This window comes from Leucopleurus acutus, assembly GCF_964270905.1.
Source record: "Leucopleurus acutus genome assembly, chromosome: 20".
NCBI lineage: Eukaryota > Metazoa > Chordata > Mammalia > Artiodactyla > Delphinidae > Leucopleurus > Leucopleurus acutus.
The window spans coordinates 49,635,092-49,654,199 of NC_139162.1; the positions used below are offsets into that span (position 1 = coordinate 49,635,092).

At 51.9% G+C, this 19,108-nt stretch overlaps 1 protein-coding gene across 1 annotated transcript; it reads right to left on the reverse strand.

Annotated features, from left to right (window-relative positions):
- Window positions 1-266: 266 nt before the first annotated feature.
- On the reverse strand, window positions 267-6,546 carry CKM (creatine kinase, M-type; the record flags this gene model as incomplete). The annotated part of the gene is made up of 7 exons (XM_082862133.1): window positions 267-445; window positions 966-1,155; window positions 1,571-1,694; window positions 2,645-2,816; window positions 4,631-4,763; window positions 5,304-5,458; window positions 6,354-6,546. 7 exons carry the CDS (start codon window positions 6,544-6,546, stop codon window positions 267-269), a joined length of 1,146 nt encoding a protein of 381 aa, XP_082718259.1.
- Between the last annotated feature and the right edge of the window lie 12,562 nt (window positions 6,547-19,108).

The window sequence follows — 19,108 nt, forward strand, 5'->3', positions numbered from 1 at the left end:
ATGGTGGGCGGAGCTCAGGGAAAAAGAGAGGAGAGCATAAGGGAGGTTATTCATTGGCCGGAACCCAGAGAATGGAGCCCATTGGTTGGAACTCTGGTTGGAACTGGAACTCGAAGGAGGGTGGATAGAGCCCCCGGTAGACTAAACCTTTATAGGCGGGACTCCGGGAGAAAGGGGCGGGGCAAAGGATGAAGGGCGGGCCTCCGGTGGGCCGGGTCCTCCCTTTGGCTGGGGCTCCAGCAGTCGGCGGCGGGCGGGCAGTGCGCCTACTTCTGGGCGGGGATCATGTCGTCGATGGACTGGCCCTTTTCCAGCTTCTTCTCCATCTCCACCATGAGCTTCACACCATCCACCACCAGCTGCACCTGTTCTACCTCCGACGAGCCCAGCCTATCGGCGTTGGACACGTCGAACACTGAGCCCACGGCGGCCGTGTCCACGCCACCTGCGGGAACAGGAGGCCGGGGCTAAGGAGCGAGCAGAGATGCAGGAGCGGGGCCCGGGACGCAACCCCCGTGCCAACGGCGACTGCCGCATGCACTGAGTGAGTGCCTACTGTGTAAAGGTTAAGTGCACGCAGTTTCCTAAGCGTCTGTCTATTCACGGGCCCACATCTCCGGCTTCAGGTACCTCACCCCTCGACCATCCAGCACGGTGGGTAACAGAGTTGAGCTCTGGAGCCGGGCTGCCTGGGGTCGAATCCTGACCATCCTCCCCTTTACAGATTGGAAAGTGAGGTCCCTAGGCGGCCAGGGACATGCACAGTGTATATTAATTATATAACCACGATGGTATATTGACTCATCTGAGATAAGGCGTGCTGATGCCTATTTGCAGAGGAAGGAACTGAAGCTACAGAAGGGCAGCCCTTGCCGACCCCCAGAGCTCGTGGGGATGCCCCACCTCCCCTTCAGCCGCCGCAAAGGGCCGGCCCCAGAAGCCGCAGGAGGGGGTGTATGCCGCACCTGTGCCCCGCTTCTGCAGGCGCAGACGAGTGAGGACTTCCTCGAATTTGGGATGCTTGCTCAGGTGCGCTAGTTTCACATGCACGCCTCCACGCAGCCCGGTGCCCAGGTTAGATGGGCAGGTGAGCACGTAGCCCAGGTGCTCGTTCCACATGAAGGGGTGGCCGGCTTTCTTGAAGATCTCCTCAATCTGAGGTGGGGGAGAGGACCCTGGATCAGCGCCGGCGGGCGACCCCAGATACACCGACAACCCGGACAGGGCTCGGAGGGACAGGGTGTGAGAATGTCAGTAGGGGTAGGATTCTGAGGGGGCGGGTCTGGAAGACCTGGAGGCGCGAGATTCTGAGGGGAGGGGCCCGACCGCACAGGTGGTGGCAGGGTTCTGAGGGGGCTGGGCTTGAGGACGCCGGGAAGGCGGGTTCTTAGGGGCGGGGCTTGAACATAGGGGTGGGGCCGGTTTCTCAAAGGGCGGGGCCTTGGAAAGCGGGTGGGGTGGGTGCTGAGGGGCGTGGCTTGGGTATAGGGAGGAGCCGGGTTCCGAGGGGAGGGGCCCCGGAAGGCAGCTGGGGTGGTCACGTGGAGTCACGCGAGAGGCAGGCACCCACCTTCTGCAACCCCAAGCAGAAGCGGCGGAAAACCTGCTTCATGTTGCCCCCCTTCTCCATGGAGATGACTCGGAGGTGGTCCTCCTCGTTCACCCACACCAGGAAGCTCTTGTTGTCATTGTGCCTAGGTCGGGCGCAGCAAAAGGCTGAGGAATCAGCTCCGCGGGAACCCCATTCCCCTGCGTCTTGCAAACACATACCCACCGCTAGGGGGCAGCGGGCCTGAAGAGCAAGAGGTGGGAGCACCTCAAAGTCTGAGAAGCTAACACCTGTAGACTCTAATGTCACTGGACCTGTGGAATCTCGAATCCTGGGATCAGTGACTTTTAGGGTCTTAATTCTTTGGACAACATTATAGACTCTTAGAATCTCAGAATCTTTGAAAAACGGAAGCCAGGAATCAGAATTGATAGCTCTTCCCATCACATTGTGGCATCTCAGAAAGAGTCTTAGAACTGTAAAACTCTAGGACCTGGAAATGTTTGAAACCACTGAATCACAGAATCGGAAATTAGTGGAATCTAAAAATATTTAAAATCTTGAAATCTTACAACCTACACTCTCCAAATCTTTTGAAACCTAGGTCCTCAAAACCTTTTATCTTTGACCACCAGAATCAGGGATTCAAAGATTCATGGAAAGTCCAGCTAGCTAGCAACAACAGCTGGTAATAAAAATCATACTAATGGCCAATGTGAGCACTTACTATATACCAGGCACTTTTTCCAATACTTTACATAAATTAACTCAATTAATCCTCACGAGAACCCCCAAAGCTATGAATTGTCATGATCTCCATATTATAGATGGGGAAACTGGGGCAGAGACATGTTAAATCGTGTGCCAAAGGTCACACAGCTAGTAAGTGGCAGCGCTGGGATTTGCATCCAGGGAGTCTGGTTCAAGTCTAAGTTTCAAGTTTCCCAAAATGTGACATGCAGACCACAGGGTGGGCAGGGGTGGAAGGCAAGATCATTCTGGATAATTACTGTTATGGTCTTGACTTTGGTGGAAAGTCATGGGAAGGCTGGAGGAGGCAGGGGAGAAGGGGGCCATAGGGCAGGGGCGCCTCACCAGATGCCACGGGCATCGGGCCAATCTCGGGCCATGCCTGAAGCCAGCAGCAGCGGGGACACGGGCTTGTCAAATAGGAAGTGGTCGTCGATGAGCTGCTGTTGTTCCTTGTCTGTCATGTTCTTCAGAGGATAGTATTTCCCCTTGAACTCTCCCGTCAGGCTGTTGAGGGCTGAGGGGCCGCAGGAAGGAGTGGTCAGCAGCCCGCCCCACCTCAAGTGGGGCGCCGGCCCACACTGCTGCCCCTAACGGGCCTGGACCTTGGCCCTCTGGAGGTGCTAAAGGCGCCTAAACACTGTGTCTAAAGCCAAATTCATGACCCCTCCCCAAAACGTGCTCCTCCCCTGTCTGCCCTGGGAAAACCCACACCAAGTGCTCAAGACAAAAGACATGGATTCTCCCCTTCCCGCCACCAAGCCTCACATCCAGTTCACCTGTGAGCAGTAGTGTGCTGGCGCCTGTTCCTGCTGGCTGGCAGGACAGGGAGTCAGAGTCTCAGGAATCCGGGAGCCATCAGTAAACATTATTATAGTATAGTATTTAGAGTATTTGTACATATTCATATGTATTCATAATACATAGTAAATATGTAGTATGTGTATAATAAATATATTTATATAACACATATACATATTTTTATACATTTTATACATTATTTGTATAATACACCACATAATATATTCTATATCCTATACTATATACTATATTATGTTGTTAAAAATAAATTATAAAAACTTACAGTTAAATAAATTATATTTAAAACATAGGGAATAAATACTCAGAACTATCACTTTCTAATGATTTTGCTACACTTACTATTTTCTATGTTCTTGAAGTTATTCTCATCCACTGTAGCTGTATGTTGGAAATGCTACATAACGATGTGCTACTGCACGTTTCCTCCCATTGCCCAGCTCTGTATGATGTCACATGATTAGCTTAAAATTGGCCACAGAAGGAGAGTTTACACCAGAGAAATTGGTAGTTGCTGGCTGCAAATCAGGGCTTGTTTTTTTCTTTGTTTGGGTTTTTTGTTTTTTCTTTGAGAGCCAATTGTTAAACATTTAGCAGAACAACACTGCCTGCCAGCCCTAATAGTTCTACCTCCCAAACATACCCACTCTTTCTCCCCATTCCATAGCTACCCCTCACCCCCAACCCGGACAGCTGCAGTTGCCCCTGTCAGCCTCTCTCCTACCTTTGCCCACTGTCTGCTCCCTGCACAGCAGCCAGAGGGATTCATATTAGTCTGAACCTGTCCCTCCTCTGCTCACCACCCTCCCATGCTTTCCTTCTCCCACAGGGTCAAAGCCATAGTCCTCCCAACAGCCCACGAGGCTCTGCACGACCTGGCCACCCACACCCCTCTGACCTCATCTCCTCCCCTCCCGCCGTCAGCCACTCGGCTCCAGGCACACTGGTCTCCTTCCCACCCCAGGGCCTTTGCACTTGCTGTTCCACCTGCCTGGGATTCTTCCCAAGGTTGGCTTCTTCTTGGCAGTCAGGTCTCAACTCCTTTCTAACGTAGTTCCCGCCAGTCATTCTGGGCCACAACCTTTGTTTCTTGGCTTCATGGCATTTTGGAATTATCTTGTTCTTTTGTTGGTTTCTGTGTTTCCTCTTATCTCCCCACCAGGCTGACAGCTCTGTGAGAGCAGTGACCTTGTCCATCTTACTCATCACGGGAGCCCCAGCTCCCCACACAGAGCCAGAACAACCGTACGTGTTTGCTTAATGGATGAGTGGATGGACGAATAGATGGACGAAGGTCAGGACCCTGGCGCAATTGGGTGTCAAGTCTTGACAGCACCCCCAGGCTTCCACCAGGGGTAATGCTTCCAGCTGTCAGTCACCAAGTACTCATGACTTCCCAAGTTCTTGCAGTGTTTTGGAAAATGGGGGCCCAGGGGAGTCCAGAGACCTGCCCACGGAGGAGCAGAGCCACAGCTGGGGGACCCCGGCAGTGTGTGGGGTGGGAGCTCTCACCTTCCACGGCGAGTTTCTCCACGGCCCGGCGCTCACCGCGGGAGCAGTGGGGGGGCAGCGAGAAGCCCTTGATGCTGCGGCCCGTGCGGACGCGGCTGCTGATCACGTAGTTGGGGTCCAGGTCGTCTCCACCCTAGAGAATGGATGGGGGGTCAGGGCGGGGCAGGCCATCCTGTGAGCCCTGCCCCCCTCCCCAGCGAGGTCAAGTCCCCCGCCAGGCCCTCCCAGCTCTCTCAGGCTCTCTGCTGCTGCTTTGGCTTCTCCCTCCCCACTGGCCTCCCTCCCCACTTCTCTCTCTCTCCCCATTTTTCTCTCTCCATCTCTGTCTCTGTTTCTCCCTCTTCTACATGTCTGTTTTGTACCTGCCTCCCTCCCTCCCTCTCTCTCTCTCTCTCTCTCTGTCTCTCTCTCTCTCTCTCTCTCTGTCTCTCTGTCTCTCTGTCTCTCTGTCTCTTTCTCTGTCTCTCCCCCTCTCCCCACCCCCACTGCCCTCAGCCCCGTCTCCTTGCCTGACTTCGTGTCTCTCTGTCCCTCTCTCTTCCCATCTCCCTCTGTGTTTCTCTCCATCTCTGTTCGTCTCCCTGTCTCTCTGGGCGTCTCCCCCACCTCCTCCCTTCTCCTCATCCCTCTACCCTCTCTCTCCCACCCCTCCCCTCCCCTGGGGGCAGCCGACCTTGAGGTTCTCGTGGTTGAGGTCGGTCTTGTGCTTGTCGGTGGGTTTGTAGCCCCCGTGCCGGTCCTGGATGATGGGGTCAAAGAGGTCCTTGAAAACCATGTAGGACTCCTCGTCACCAGCCACACAGCCCACGGTCATGATGAAGGGGTGACCTGGGGGGGTCGGGGGGGAGGTCAGAGGCGCTAATCCCCAGCAAGGAAGGCCTGGGCTCCCGGGTCCAGTGTAGACTGCGTGTGTATGTGCGTGCGCGTGCAAGGGAATTCACTCGACACCTCTGGGTCAGAACTGAGAAAGCTGAGGGTTGGTAGGAATGGGGAGGGAAGGCTGGGAAAGGTCAAGGTGGCATCTGGGGGGGTGGGAGGAAGGCTGCGGGCAGAACAGAGGAGAAAGAGTCTGGGGGGCCAGTTACTAAAACTATTACCACGTCAGAGTCCCCAAATCATGGAATCTTCCCCTAAAAAATTTCAGAACCTTAGACTATCAGCCCCCACAGATAATAAGAGACTTGAAAGACCCTCTTATTTCCCAAGTGGGGAAACAGAGGCCTGGAGAGAAAGGGCCTCTCCCCTCAATCACACCATGAGTTGGGGGCTAAGGCTAGAAGCCGGGCTCCTGCCCAGTTCCACTCGCCCTGGAGGGGTGTCCTTGGAGAAGGAAGCGCAGGGCTTATGATACCCCCTGTCAGAGTCTGAGTGCTGACGTTGTGCCAGGCGCCGCTCCATGTGTACTGATGCCTATGTTTTCCCAACGTGGGTGCCCATTTTGCAGGTGAGGAAACTGAGGCCTGGGAGGTGCATTAGCTTCCTCAGGGGAGTCTCACATTATACTCCTGCACATTTAGCGAGTGGTTTACCGCGTGCCGGACCCTGTCCCAAGCACCTCACCCATCTCAACTCCTCTGTTTCTCACAGCAGCCCCATGGGTATGGTCCCCATTTTACAGATGGGAAAACTGAGACCCAGGGAGGTGGGATCGAGGCCTGGCAGGCAGCCTCCAGAGCAGCCCCCAGCCTTCTGGTCCCCGTGATGCTCCACCGAGGAGGCTTACCTGGGTTGTCCACACCTGTCTGGATGACGTCGTCCAGAGTGAAGCCAGAGGGCGTCTCCTTGTCCCGCAGCTTCTTGTAGAGCTCGGGGTTCAGTACCTTGGCCATGTGGTTGTTATGTTTGCTGAGGTCTGGGTATTCCTCCTCAGACTTGAAGTTCAGCTTGTATTTGTTGTGGGTGTTACTGAACGGCATGGTGGCGGCGTGGGGGACCTGGTGGGCTGGGCCGGAGGGGAAGATTAGCTCACATCCAGTAGAGACCAGCCAAAGAACAGAGCCAGGCTCTGGGGTCAGGCAGGCCTGAGGGCCAGTCCTGACTCCTGTGCTGTGTGACTTGGAGCCAGAGGAATCCCCTCTCTGAGCCCCTGCATCTCGACAGGATGTACCAAGAGTTTTGTGTTAGGATCTTAGCTCCACCGCATCCTGGCAGGTGACCTTAGACTAGTAACCTTGCTAGAGACTCAGTTTCTCCAGCTGGAAAATGGAGGGGGGAACCCCTCAAGCCAGAGTAGTCATCATGGCATGGGTAAGAGACTCAGACAGCCTGGCTTTGAACGCCAGCTCTGCCACTTACAACAAGCTGTGTGACCTTGGGTGAGTTGCTTAACCTCTCTGTGCCTGAAAGTACTCACCTGTAAAATGCGGGTATAATAGCATTCACCTCATGGAGGTGTTGGAAGGATGAAGTGAGTTAATTATGTAAAGCACTTGGAATAGTGCCTGGAACACAATAATCACTTTTTTGCTCAGCTATTATTATTGTTGTTGTTGTTATTTTAAACTGTGAGGAGCTGGTGAGAAGATGGAGGGTGTTGCTGGCAATGAGTGTGTGAGCAGAAAAGGGACATTCTCTCCATAAAACTTCTTGGGTGCTCAGTCGAGGGATGAGGGGCAGGGTGGGAGTGATGGCTGGGTGCCTGCCCCCACCTCTGTTTGCTGACACCTCTCCTGCAGGGCACAGTAGAAGAACAGCTCAGCCTCTGAGTTTGACAGAACCGGGTTCAAATCCCATCTATGTCATTTCCGGGCTGTGTGACCCCAGGCCAGTTACTCAGCCTCTCTGAGCCTCTGTCCTCTTTGAACTGAACGCTCCCCATGGGGGTGCTGGGAGGATTCTTTGAGCTCAAGCATGTGGCTGGTTGAGCACAGGCCCCAGCGTGGAGTTGGGGCCTGATACCTAGAGGGGTGGCTGCTATCATTGCCATTATTACTGTTATCCACAAGACCCAGAAGGAGGAGGGACCCCTTGGTGGTGGTGGTAGGGATGGGATACTCATTCCCAGCTCCAGGAATGGGAAGCGGGTAGGATGGTGGGGAGGAGACGGGGACCAGGGTGAGAGGAAGGCCGAGGCATCAGGCCAAGGGGGATGGAAACCCACGAAAGCCTTTGGAGTTGATGTCCAGGGCTGGGGATTTATTTTTAGAGTCTGGCAAACTCCTCCTTCCCCACCGCCACCCCCCGCATTCCAGGGGCTCGGCTTGCACCAAGTCAGCAGGCCAGAGACAGGTGGGCCAGGGTGGCCAGGAGGATATGCATTCAGGCTGTGGGGCTCAAGGGCTTTCCACCCAGAAATCCCCCTTCAGGGCATGTCCCCACCCCCATCCCTGCTAGGAACAGGCCAGGAGAAGGCACAGAAGCAAGGTTGGTGAGCCCAAGAGACACCCGCAGTCATAGCCCCAGAGCCCCGCACACACACGTCACCACGGACCCCCCAGATCACACCGTACACGGACCCACACTCGCACACATCCAAGCTCAGGGACACACCCAGGATACAGGTACTCATGCAGGAGCCACGGAAAGTTAGACACAAGGTCACACTGTGTGGAACGCCATAGGGATCCACGAGGTCACCAACGCAAAGACCCCACAGTCCCTGCCGTCGCAGAGACCCTGACAGGTGACACACAGACACCTCCCACAGTTTATGGTACCCAGTTCTGGTGAAAAACCATCATGAACAAGGCCTGGCCCAAGCCCCTTGCAGGGGGTGACAGCTGGCAGCTGTCAAGACTCCTTCCCATTCTGGAAACCCTCCCCAGGACCCTGCGCCGCAGATCACAAGTCACACTGGGAGTCAGGGGCTCACAGGTGGAGGGGACTCTCTGACACAAGGTCCGCCTTGCCACACACTGACCCACCTGTGTGCAGGAGGACATGGGGGAGGACACGTAAGACCCCTTCCAGAGCCAGCTTGGCCTCTGATTCCAGAGGAGGACCCCACTCTGGACCCCACCCCAAATCCCACCCCAGGCAATACCTGGCTGGGATGTGCTGACAGGGGTTGTCTGTGTCCTGGAGGCAACACTGACCCGAAGGAAAGGCCCACAGCCCTGGCCTTATATAGGGGGGAACCCGGGCTGTGCTATTGGCTGGGAGGGGCTGCCCCCCGGGACAGGGCTGGAAGGCAGCTGAGCCTCTCACCTCACCGCCCAGGCATCGTGCCCACCCGGAACCCAGGCATGCCTCGCGCCCATCCCCATGGCCTTGTATGGGCCGCCCCAGGGTCTGGGCCCAGACCCCCCCCCAACCCCCGTCACCACCAAGCTGGTCCCCCGACCAAGTGCTGAGTCGGGCTGGCGGGGACAGCTGGCCCCCCGCCGGGGCCACGGGATAGTGTCAGGGAATGTCCCAGGAACGTAGAAGCCACCCTCCCCTGGCCCTCCGCTGGGCCACCAGCCTCTCCTCAGCCCCCAGCGGCCTTGACCCCAGCAAACAGCAGGTCCTGAGCCCTAGCCCTGGGGAAACCTTGCAATGGCCCCTGAAGGTCAGGTATCTGGTTTTCCAGCAGAGGAAACAGAGATCCAGAGAGGCTGTGTGATTTGCCTGCTGTCACCCAGCTACAGGGAGTATCTGACCAAAGCCGAGGTGGGAACAGGGGTGACCTGAAACCTGTGCTTGGATGTACTTTCCTCCTTGGGAGCGGGTGGGAGAGAAACTGAGGCTGGGCTGAGTTGGGGCGGTTCTAACTCAAAGCCAGGTTGGAGGCGGTGGTCACCTTTCCCACTCCAGGCCACCCGCCTGGTGACACTGGGAGATTTCCGCTGTGGAGGGGACAGGGAGGGACGTGGCCTGCCGGGAAGGGAGGTTATTTTTAGAGCTAGCTCACTGTGTTCTCTGGGGGACCCGAGGTGCTGGGGATGGGGGGGCGCGGGGGCAGGTGTGAGGAGGTGGGGTCACCACGTGTCCGGGCTAATTATAACCAGGCGTCTAGCGTGTCCCCAGGCCTCGCCTCCTTACAAGGGCAGCCGCGAGCCCGGGAGACCAGCCCCACCCGCAGGGGAAGGGGGCTGGGTGGCGGCTCAGGTCAGAGCGCAGGACTCGCTCGGATCCGGGCTCTCAGCACCTCGACCGTGACGGGGGACCTCAAGGGCCGAGGATGAGATTCTGCGGAAATGGGACGGCACAGAGGAAACTGCTTCCTCCGCCTGGAAGGCGCCAAGACTTGGGCAAGCGGGGTCAAGTCCAGGGAGGAGGAGGTTCAGGGAGCGCCCGGATTGAAACAAAGAAGAGAACGTTCCTTTCCCTCTAAGGTTCCTCCCTCCTCCCCGGTCTTCCCCACTTCTTCCCAGGCATAGGGGCACTGATCTAGGGAAAGGGGACCCTCTCTACCTCTCCCTAGGTTACTATTGGGATGGGGAGCTGCCTAGAAAACTTTTCCTTGGGGCCTAGCCCCTGATCTCTCCACCAACGTCCCCCTCCCAGTAAGGTCAGAGTGACAAAGTTCTCCTTCACAGTTAGGGAAACTGAGGCCCAGAGAACTAAAAGGAACTGGTCTAGAATTATTATGCATTTATCATTTCAACAATTATTTATTAAGCACTTAATGGGAACACAGCAGAAAATAAGCAAAACCCCTGCCCTCACGGAGGTGACATTTCAGTGAGAGTAAACAAGTCAATATATGCTCTAATGTCAGGGACAATGGGGCTTTGAAGGAAAGTGACAGAGGGTAAGGGATGAGAGTGATGGCACAGCAGAGGAGATCAGGTCAGACCTCTCTGGGGAGGTGACATGCGAGCAGAGACTGGAGGGAGCCAGCCATGTGGAGATCTGGAAGAGGGACAGCAGGTGCAAAGGCCCTGAGGTGGGAGTGGCTTGGCATATCTGAGAGACAGGGAGATGGCTGGAGGGCTGGAGCAGATGGGGCAGAGGGGAAAGTGGGAGGGAGAAGATGATGTTGGAGAGAAGCCAGGAGCAGACCTATAGGGTCCTAGGGGCCATGGAGGAGTTTCCATCCCACTGTGAGTGGGATAGGAGTCCCTGAGGGCTATGAGCAAGGGAGAGACAGGATCCAGCCACATCACACACAGCTCAGCCCGCTGGACCCCTAATAACCCCTTGTGTGGACATTTGACATTCCTTTTGGCCACACAGCATCCGAAGCCCTTTCTGCGTCTGGGGAGCCCCCCACCCTCTGACCACCTCCTTTGGAGAAGCCAAAAATGTCAGAAACTCAGTTTCCCATAATCCTTTGCAGCAATGGTCCAGTCATGTGACCAGGGCTGAGCCAATCAAACACTCCAGCAGACCTTGTATCATAAGCTCTACCTCCTTTATCTTCTTTGAGTCTCACAGAAACAGTTGGCCTTGGGGAGCACTATAATCTCCATTATATATCTTCCTCCCACTCCCAGCCCCTGAGCCCTTCAGTCTCCAAGGCCTGTCCATCCCTCCTACCCTAGCTCAAGACCTCCACATTCACTCCTGCCCTAGCCTCCTCGCTGGGCTCCTGCCCCAGTGTTGCCCTGTCCCACCTACTCCCTACTTGCTGACCTCTCCTGCTCAGAACCTGCCATGGCTCCCCAGTGCCCTCAGGATAAATGAGTATTTGTTGACTAAGTAAATAATAGTAGCTTTATCAGTCATTTGGAAACCCCTTCACCCAGCTTAAGCAGAAAGGGCTTTCCTACCAGATATTAGGTGCTCACAAAATTGTTGGAAGGGCTGAAGGAGCAGGCTCTAGGCTGGGTGAGGTTGGAGAGAAGAGGCAACACCTCTTGCCCCCAGAATCATGCTTCCTCTGAAAAACTGGATGTGCTAGAAGGAAGTTAGCATGAATATTGAGTGGCCACTCCACATTCTCCACCCTAACAGTTAACTCTCATGGAGCACTCCTATATGTCAAGTACTAGGCTAACTGCTTTACATATGTTAGCTCATTTAACATTCCCAACAATAAGGCTCAGAGAGGTTAAGTGACTTGCTCAAGGTCACACAGCTGGGAAGGGGCAGAGCTGGGAATCAAACTGGCACAGGGCTGCTGAGAGTGGGTTCAGGCTTTGGTAAAGATAATTTTCAGGCCTCTCAGCAAGGTCAGACAATATTGTCAGCCCAGAGTCTCTTTCTGGGTCTTTAGGCCCTGACAATTTGTACCCACATCTCCTTGCCCCCTTCACCACCCTAGCAGTCTGGTTTCAGGATTCAATCACTGTATGTGTATTAACCAATTTAATTCTCCAGCAGTCCTATGAGGTAGATATGCAAATTTTACAGGTCAAGAAAGTGAAGCCCAGAGAAGTTGAGTCACTTTCCCAAAATCACACAGCTGGGAAGTAGCAGAACCAGACTGGACGGAGTAGTCATTCCCTTCCTGATTCCACCTGTTCATGCTAAAGCCTCATTTTACAGCAGATGGATGCTGAGACTGGAAAAGGGCAAGGGATCGCAGACTTCTGGTATCCTCCGGTGGCAGACAGTACAAGAGAGCTTTGTGGGATCTCTCTTATAAGAGCACCAATCCCATTCACGAGGGCTTCTCCTCCTACTAATACCAAAGGCCCCAGCTATTAATGCTATCACCTTGGAAGGTTAGGATTTCAACATATGAATTTTGGGAAAACACAAACATTTAGATCATAGCACCAAGGTATATTGCTAAGTGGCGGAGGCGGGGGGGAAGAAAAAGATATATATATATATACCTGTTGCCACAAAAATGCTGTGAAACACACCACCCCAAAATGCAGGAACTTTGAAATGGATGTGGGGTTGACTGACAGTTGGCTGATTCGGGCTGGGCACAACTGGGAAGCTTTGCTCCATACTCTTATGTTAAAAACAAGACAACGGGCTCAAAATGCTAAGCCCCGTGTCACCAAATCAAGACTTAATGACAGTGTCAGCTCTCCTGGAGATGGAATCTTAAACCACCCACTCAGATCAGCACTAGTTAGGTAATCTGCCTGATAGACCCCTGCCGTCCCTAAAGGAAAGTGACCTTGCAATAACCAGCCTGCTTTTTTTTTCCCGGGTACAGCGTTCCTGTTTCTGCTCCCTCCCACCTATAAAAGTCTTTCATTTTGTTTAGTTCCTCGAAGCTCCTTTCTGTCTGCTAGATTGGATGCTGTCTGATTCGAATCGAGTTTTGCTCAAACTCAATACAATTTTAATATACCTCAGTTTATCTTTTAACACTACAGAGACGTTGTGGTGTGTGGGCCAAAGGGGGAGCAGCCATGCAGGGGAAGCTTTTCTCATGCCTGTGCCTGGGCGCAAAAGGCAACGTTCAAGGCCCCTTAGGTCGAAGCTCAGAACTGGCATGACTGGTACTTGTGCCACTCTGCTATTGACTAAAGTAAGTCACACGACCCCACTCAAAGTCAAGGCCATTGTTCAGTCTACCTCCATGGGTAAGGTTTTTCTCATTTGTGTTTTTCTTAAATGGTCACTCGTTCTCAGACATCCACATACAATTCATATCCCTGGAATATCTCAGGAAGGATATTAGAAACTGGTAATCATGTTGGCTTCTGGGAAGAGTGGGGGTCACGGAGTGACAAAGACCTACTTTTCACTCTGTAGTCTTTTGTTCTCTGTGAACATCCTTTCTGACAGCACTTTACTTCTTAAATTAAAAAAGGGAGTAAATATAATTCACACTGCTGTATGTTATATGAAAGTTAAGAGAGTAAAAATAAATAAATAAATAAAAATTAAAAAGGGGGGAGGCTTTTTAAAAACTATGGCCAAGAGATGAAAATAGAAAAGCCCCCATTGCATCTACCCATTTTCCTGACATGGCAAACTGAGGCCTTAAGTGATTAGATGGGGATTTTGTTGAGTGCCTGCTTCTTTTTTTTTTTTTGGCACTAGTTAATATGAGTTTATTTGGGATGATTTTGATTTTAGAAGGAAGACAAGTTCAAAGAATCGTTTGATAGAAAATGAAACCAGGAGTTAGTTGTAAATGGATGGACGTTGAAAATACATTTATGAGCTAAAAGGTATGACAAATTTCTACCCAGTGTCTCTTTTGTTTTGTTTTCTAATTTATTCTATTGAAGTATAGTTGATTTACAATGTCATGTTAATTTCCGCTATACAGCACAGTGATTCAGTTATATATATATATCTATGTATACATTATTTTTCATATTCTTTTCCATTATGGTTTATCACAGGATATTGAATATATCCCTGTGCTATACAGTAAGACCTTGTTGTTTATCCATCCTATATATAATAGTTTGCATCTGCTAATCCCAAACTCCCAACCCATCCCACCCAGTGTTTCTTTTTTTTTGACATAAGCTCTTTTTATTTTTTTAATTAGCTGTGCTTTATCTTTTTTTTTTTTTAATAAATTTATTTTATTTATTTATTTATTTTTGCCTGTGTTGGGTCTTCGTTGCTGCTTGCAGGCCTTCTCAGGGCAGTGGATTCTCTTGTTGTGGAGCACAGACTCTAGGCACGCTGGCTTAGTTGCTGCGGGGCATGTGGGATCTTCCCCGACCGGGGCTCGAACCCGTGCCCCCTGCACTGGCAGGCAGATTCTTAACCACTGCGCCACCAGGGAAGTCCCCACCCAGTGTTTCTTAATGGATACTTCAAAATGAAACAGTTTGAGATCTTCACATTTGGTTGCTGCATTTTTATTTAATTAATAACTGTCTTGGCCATTTTTCATCTGGTAAAGCAACCTAACCAGGAAAATATTCAGGGAAGCATTACTCACCCTATTGCCAATAAATTAGAACATGGCAACTGAAGACATCTGAGTTTGGTTGGTCCTTGATCTTTTCATGGACCATTAGGAATAATTTCCACAGCGTTCTTGCAAGTGGAGGAAAAAGGTGGAAATGCTAAAAAAATTGAGTCCAACAGAGAAGGCGACCAGGGAATTGGTTATGCTTTGACTGAACTAGAGCTGCCCTCCCCCAGCTAGAATCAAGTTCAAATGCTGACTGCCTTGTTGACTGTGGTCTTGGGTGAGGGATTTCTCCTTTCTGAGCTTCAGTTTCCTCCTCTTTCTTTCTTTCTTTTTTTTTTTTTTTTTGCGGTACGCGGGCCTGTCACTGTTGTGGCCTCTCCCGTTGCGGAGCACAGGCTCCGGACCCGCAGGCTCATCGGCCATGGCTCACGGGCCCAGCCGCTCCAGGGCATGTGGGATCCTCCCGGACCAGGGCACGAACCCGTGTCCCCTGCACCGGCAGGCGGACTCTCAACCACTGTGCCACCAGGGAAGCCCTTTCTTTATTTATTTTTCAGCCAAAGATGCTTCTACTTTATTTTCAATTCTCACCATTACAAGTGTTGGATTCTGCAAGATCATAGTTAAAACGCTTTGGTGTAGGATATCAATTTTACACATAACGGCTGGATCTTTTAAAAAGCCAATTTTGGGCTCTGGTGTTAAATTAAATTTTATATGAATACATGAATTTGAAACTCAAAAACAACCTAAATGATAAAAAGAACTCATCAATACATTTATATTCTCGATCATAAATGATACATAAGTAAGAATTCAACTATTTTTACATCTGCAAGTCAGATGCTATCAAGCCAACTGCCATGTACAATCCATAATCCTCTTACATTTTTAACTCAAAGACAAATAGGAAGATTCAGTACATTTTAATTTCCCAAATGTTCTCAGAAAGAATGATCAGAAGCATCCTCCAGTTTTTTTTTTGAATTTTATTTTATTTTTTTATACAGCAGATTCTTATTAGTTATCCATTTTGTACATATTAGTGTATAGATGTCAATCCCAATCTCCCAGTTCGTCCCACCCCCCCGCCCCCCGCCACTTTCCCCCCTTGGCGTCCATACGTTTGTTCGCTACATCTGAAGCATCGTCCAGTTTTCAAACACAGTTGGGTAAATCCATTTACCCCACGGGAACTACCTGTGTGTGTTGTAAGGTAGTAGTGAAAAACTACGATCCTCTGCGGTAGTGATGCCCTCAATGCAGAAGCCTTCCCTCTTCACATGAAGCGTGTGAATAACAGGAAGGGACAGAGTCCCCTTCATTATTTCCTCAATTATTGGTGTTTTCATAGGATTTTAAATGCCTGATTTCAATTTTACAACAACAATACCAATATTCATTCTGAAAGGTAATCTTATCTTCCAAGTAGCAGATATTAACAACTTCCAACATGATCTCTAGGAACAAGTTGAAGGTTTTTTTTTTTTGGCCACACAGCTTGCAAGATATTATTTCCCCGACCAGGGATCGAACCCGTGCCCCCTGCAATGGAAGCGCAGAGTCATAACCACTGGCCTGCCAGGGAAGTCCCTAATTTGCAGTTCTGAACCATGCTTTGGAAAAACATTTCCAGCAGTCTGTGCAGGATTTATGCCTTTTCCATTATGGGTAATAATTGCAGTTATTGGATGTTGCAGGAACTTTAAATTCTTCTGTTGCGAACTTTAAGACTGCTGTGAAAGGTGTACTTTTGGTAACACAGAGTACTTTGTGGGGCAGCTGAGAGTCTGACGTCAGAGTGATCTTAAAGAAAACCTTTGACATGGCAGACCCAGTCCAGATACCCCACCGATTCCACCGGCTAGCCCCACGTCCTCTGAAGTGCAGCCTGGCCCAGTCTCCTCCTTTTTAGATATGGCAAGTAAGAGTGCCTACCTCAGAGGGTGGCTGTATGGATTCAGGGGCTCTGCTACTCCTTGGCTGTGTGATCTTGGACAAGTCACTTAACCTCTCTGTGCCTCATCTTCTTCACCTGTGGAATGAGGACAATCATAGCAGGTTGGTGTGAAGGTGAACAGAATTAATCTACAAGGCAAGACCTGACATAGGGCCTGTCTTGGGTAAGAACTCAGGAATGCCAGCCCCAGCTGACGCTATGCAAAAGTGCTTGGCACAGGGCCAGCCCAAATGCTATGTGATGAGTGCAATCATCCCTGTTTTATATTTATTTATTTATTGGCTGCCTTGGGTCTTCGTTGATGCACGTGGGTTTTCTCTAGTTGCAGCAGGCGGGGGCTAACTTCATTGCGGTGCCCGGGCTTATTGCGGTGGCTTCTCTTGTTGCGGAGCACGGGTTCTAGGCGTGGGGGCTTCAGTAGTTGTGGCATGCGGGCTCGGTAGTTGTGGCTCGTGGACTCTAGAGCGCAGGCTCAGTAGTTGTGGCACACGGGTTTAGTTGCTCTGTGGCTCGTGGGATCTTCCCAGACCAGGGCTCGAACCCATAGTCCCCTGCATTGGCAGGCGGATTCTTAACCACTGTGCCACGAGAGAAGTCCCCATCCCTGTTTTATAGATGAGGAAATAGGTGCTCAGAAAATCATGGCTTGCCCCAGGTGACATGGAAAGGAAATGTCAAGACCAGGATTTGAATGCAGATCTACCTGGCTCCAATTCCCTCCCACCCCCCACCCCACATACACACACAGTGTTTACCATGTGCCACTCTGTTCTAAGCCTTTTACAGGGATTACTCATTAATCCCCACATCAGACTCACAAAGTAGGTTACACATGTGAGTCCATTTCTACAGATCAGGAACGTGAGGACCAGAGAGGTTAGTTCCTGGCTCAGGGGTCACACAGCCAACAAATGACAGAGCAGGGATTTGCACCTAGGTCATCTGGCTCCAGTCCCTGCACTGCTTCGTAGTAAGCTTGTGGCAGTTCCAGAACCAATGTCGCGTGTCCTGAGGCCAGAACAATGGGGGACAAGGACTCCGCTGCCGCCTTCTACCCTGTTCCCTAGAAATACCTAGAGAAGTTAGAGCGTGAGTTTGAGTCTTATTTTCCATCAGTCAGTCAACAACCATTGTCCCGAGTGCCTTCTCTTGTGTTCGGGCTGTGCTGGGTAGCACTGGGCACACAGCAGGGACTGAGACTGCCTTGGCTCTGTCTTCCCTCCTGGGTCTTACAGTCCTGCATGGGAGACAGAGAAGTGATGACCCAGGATGGGCATGGCTGGAACATGGGAGCCCAGGAGGTTGCAGGAGCCCAGGAAAGGCGTTTCCTCCAGCCTCGGGGTGGTCTGAGAGAGCCTCCGGCAGGAGGGAGCATCTGCATGGAAGCTCGGAGAACAGGGGAGTAGAGAGCCGCGCGGGAATCTGGTGTCTGGTCTACGGACCAACAGCGCCCTCTTCTGGAAGTATCCTTTAGTGCAGCGACCGGTGTACTGCCAGGGTTTGGCAAAGCTCGCCTTGAACCAAATTCGATGATGCTAGAATCCTGTGCGCCCAGGTTTGGCCAATTTATGTTTCTAGGACTTGATTCATTGAGTCAGTCACTCAACAAATATTTATTGAGCACCTAATTGGCGCCAGGTTGTTCTAATGCTAAAGATACCGTGCTGACAATACAGAGCCCTGCCCTCAGGGAGCTGGCATTCTAGTGGGGGAGAACCAATAATGTAACACCATAAAATCAGTAGGTAATATTTGCTAAATGCTTCCGATCCATATATTAACGCATTCAATTCTTACAACCTCGGCTTCCCTGGTGGCGAAGTGGTTAAGAATCCGCCTGCCAATGCAGGGGACACCGGTTCGAGCCCTGTTCCGCGAAGATCCCACAAGCCGCGGAGCAACTAAGCCCGTGCGCCACAACTACTGAAGCCCGCGCGCCTAGAGCCCGTGCTCCGCAACAAGAGAAGCCACTGCAATGAGAAGCCCGCGCACTGGTAGTCCCCGCTCGCCGCAACTAGAGAAAGCCCGCGTGCAGCAACGAAGACGCAACACAGCCAGAAAAAATATTCTCACAGCCTTTGACTACCCCATTTTACAGTTTAGGGAAACGGAGACAGAGAGGTTACTTGTCCAAGGCCTGCGCAGCTAGTAAGTACTGAAATCGGATGTGAACTCAGAGCTCAATTTTTAGCCTCACCAATAATGTGATGTAAGACAACATAGTAATTATAATGTTACACGAAATAATTTTAGGTCCTGCAAAGTTTTGTGAACAAAATCAAGGAGAGAAATGAGGTTGTGTTTTGGTGGGAAGGTGTAATTTAGAAAAGACAGGCAAGGGAGGCCTCTCGGAGTAAGCGGCCTTTGAAAAGGGACCAGACAAACGTCGAGATCTGTGTGGAGAGATGTCCAAGCAGGGCGCACAGTCAAGGCAAAGAGCCGGCGGCTGGCACTGCAAGAAGGCCATCCGTCTGGGATCCAAAGTTTCCAAGATTCTAGTTTCGCTGAGACTCTGGTTTCCAGGCCTCCTGCGCACTGGAATCATCTCAGATTCGACGTGCCCTAAAGGCTACCGGCTACGCGCACGCGAAGTTCTGCGGTTGCCTTAGGGCCGGGGCCGCCGCGCTTAACTTTCCCCGGGCTGTGGGCGGGGCCTGTCTCACCTGTGGGGGGGCGGGGCTCCGGGCCGCCCCACCCCCTCCGGAGGACCCGCCCGCGGCCCGAGACTCGCTGCGCAGCTGGAAGCGGCGAGGCGTGCGCGGCGGGCGGGCGCAGCGCGGCGAAGCAGGACCGGGAGCTGTCTGCGGTCAGGTGGGCGCCGGGAATGCGGGGTGGGAGTCCCAGGAGCTGCGAGGATGGAGGC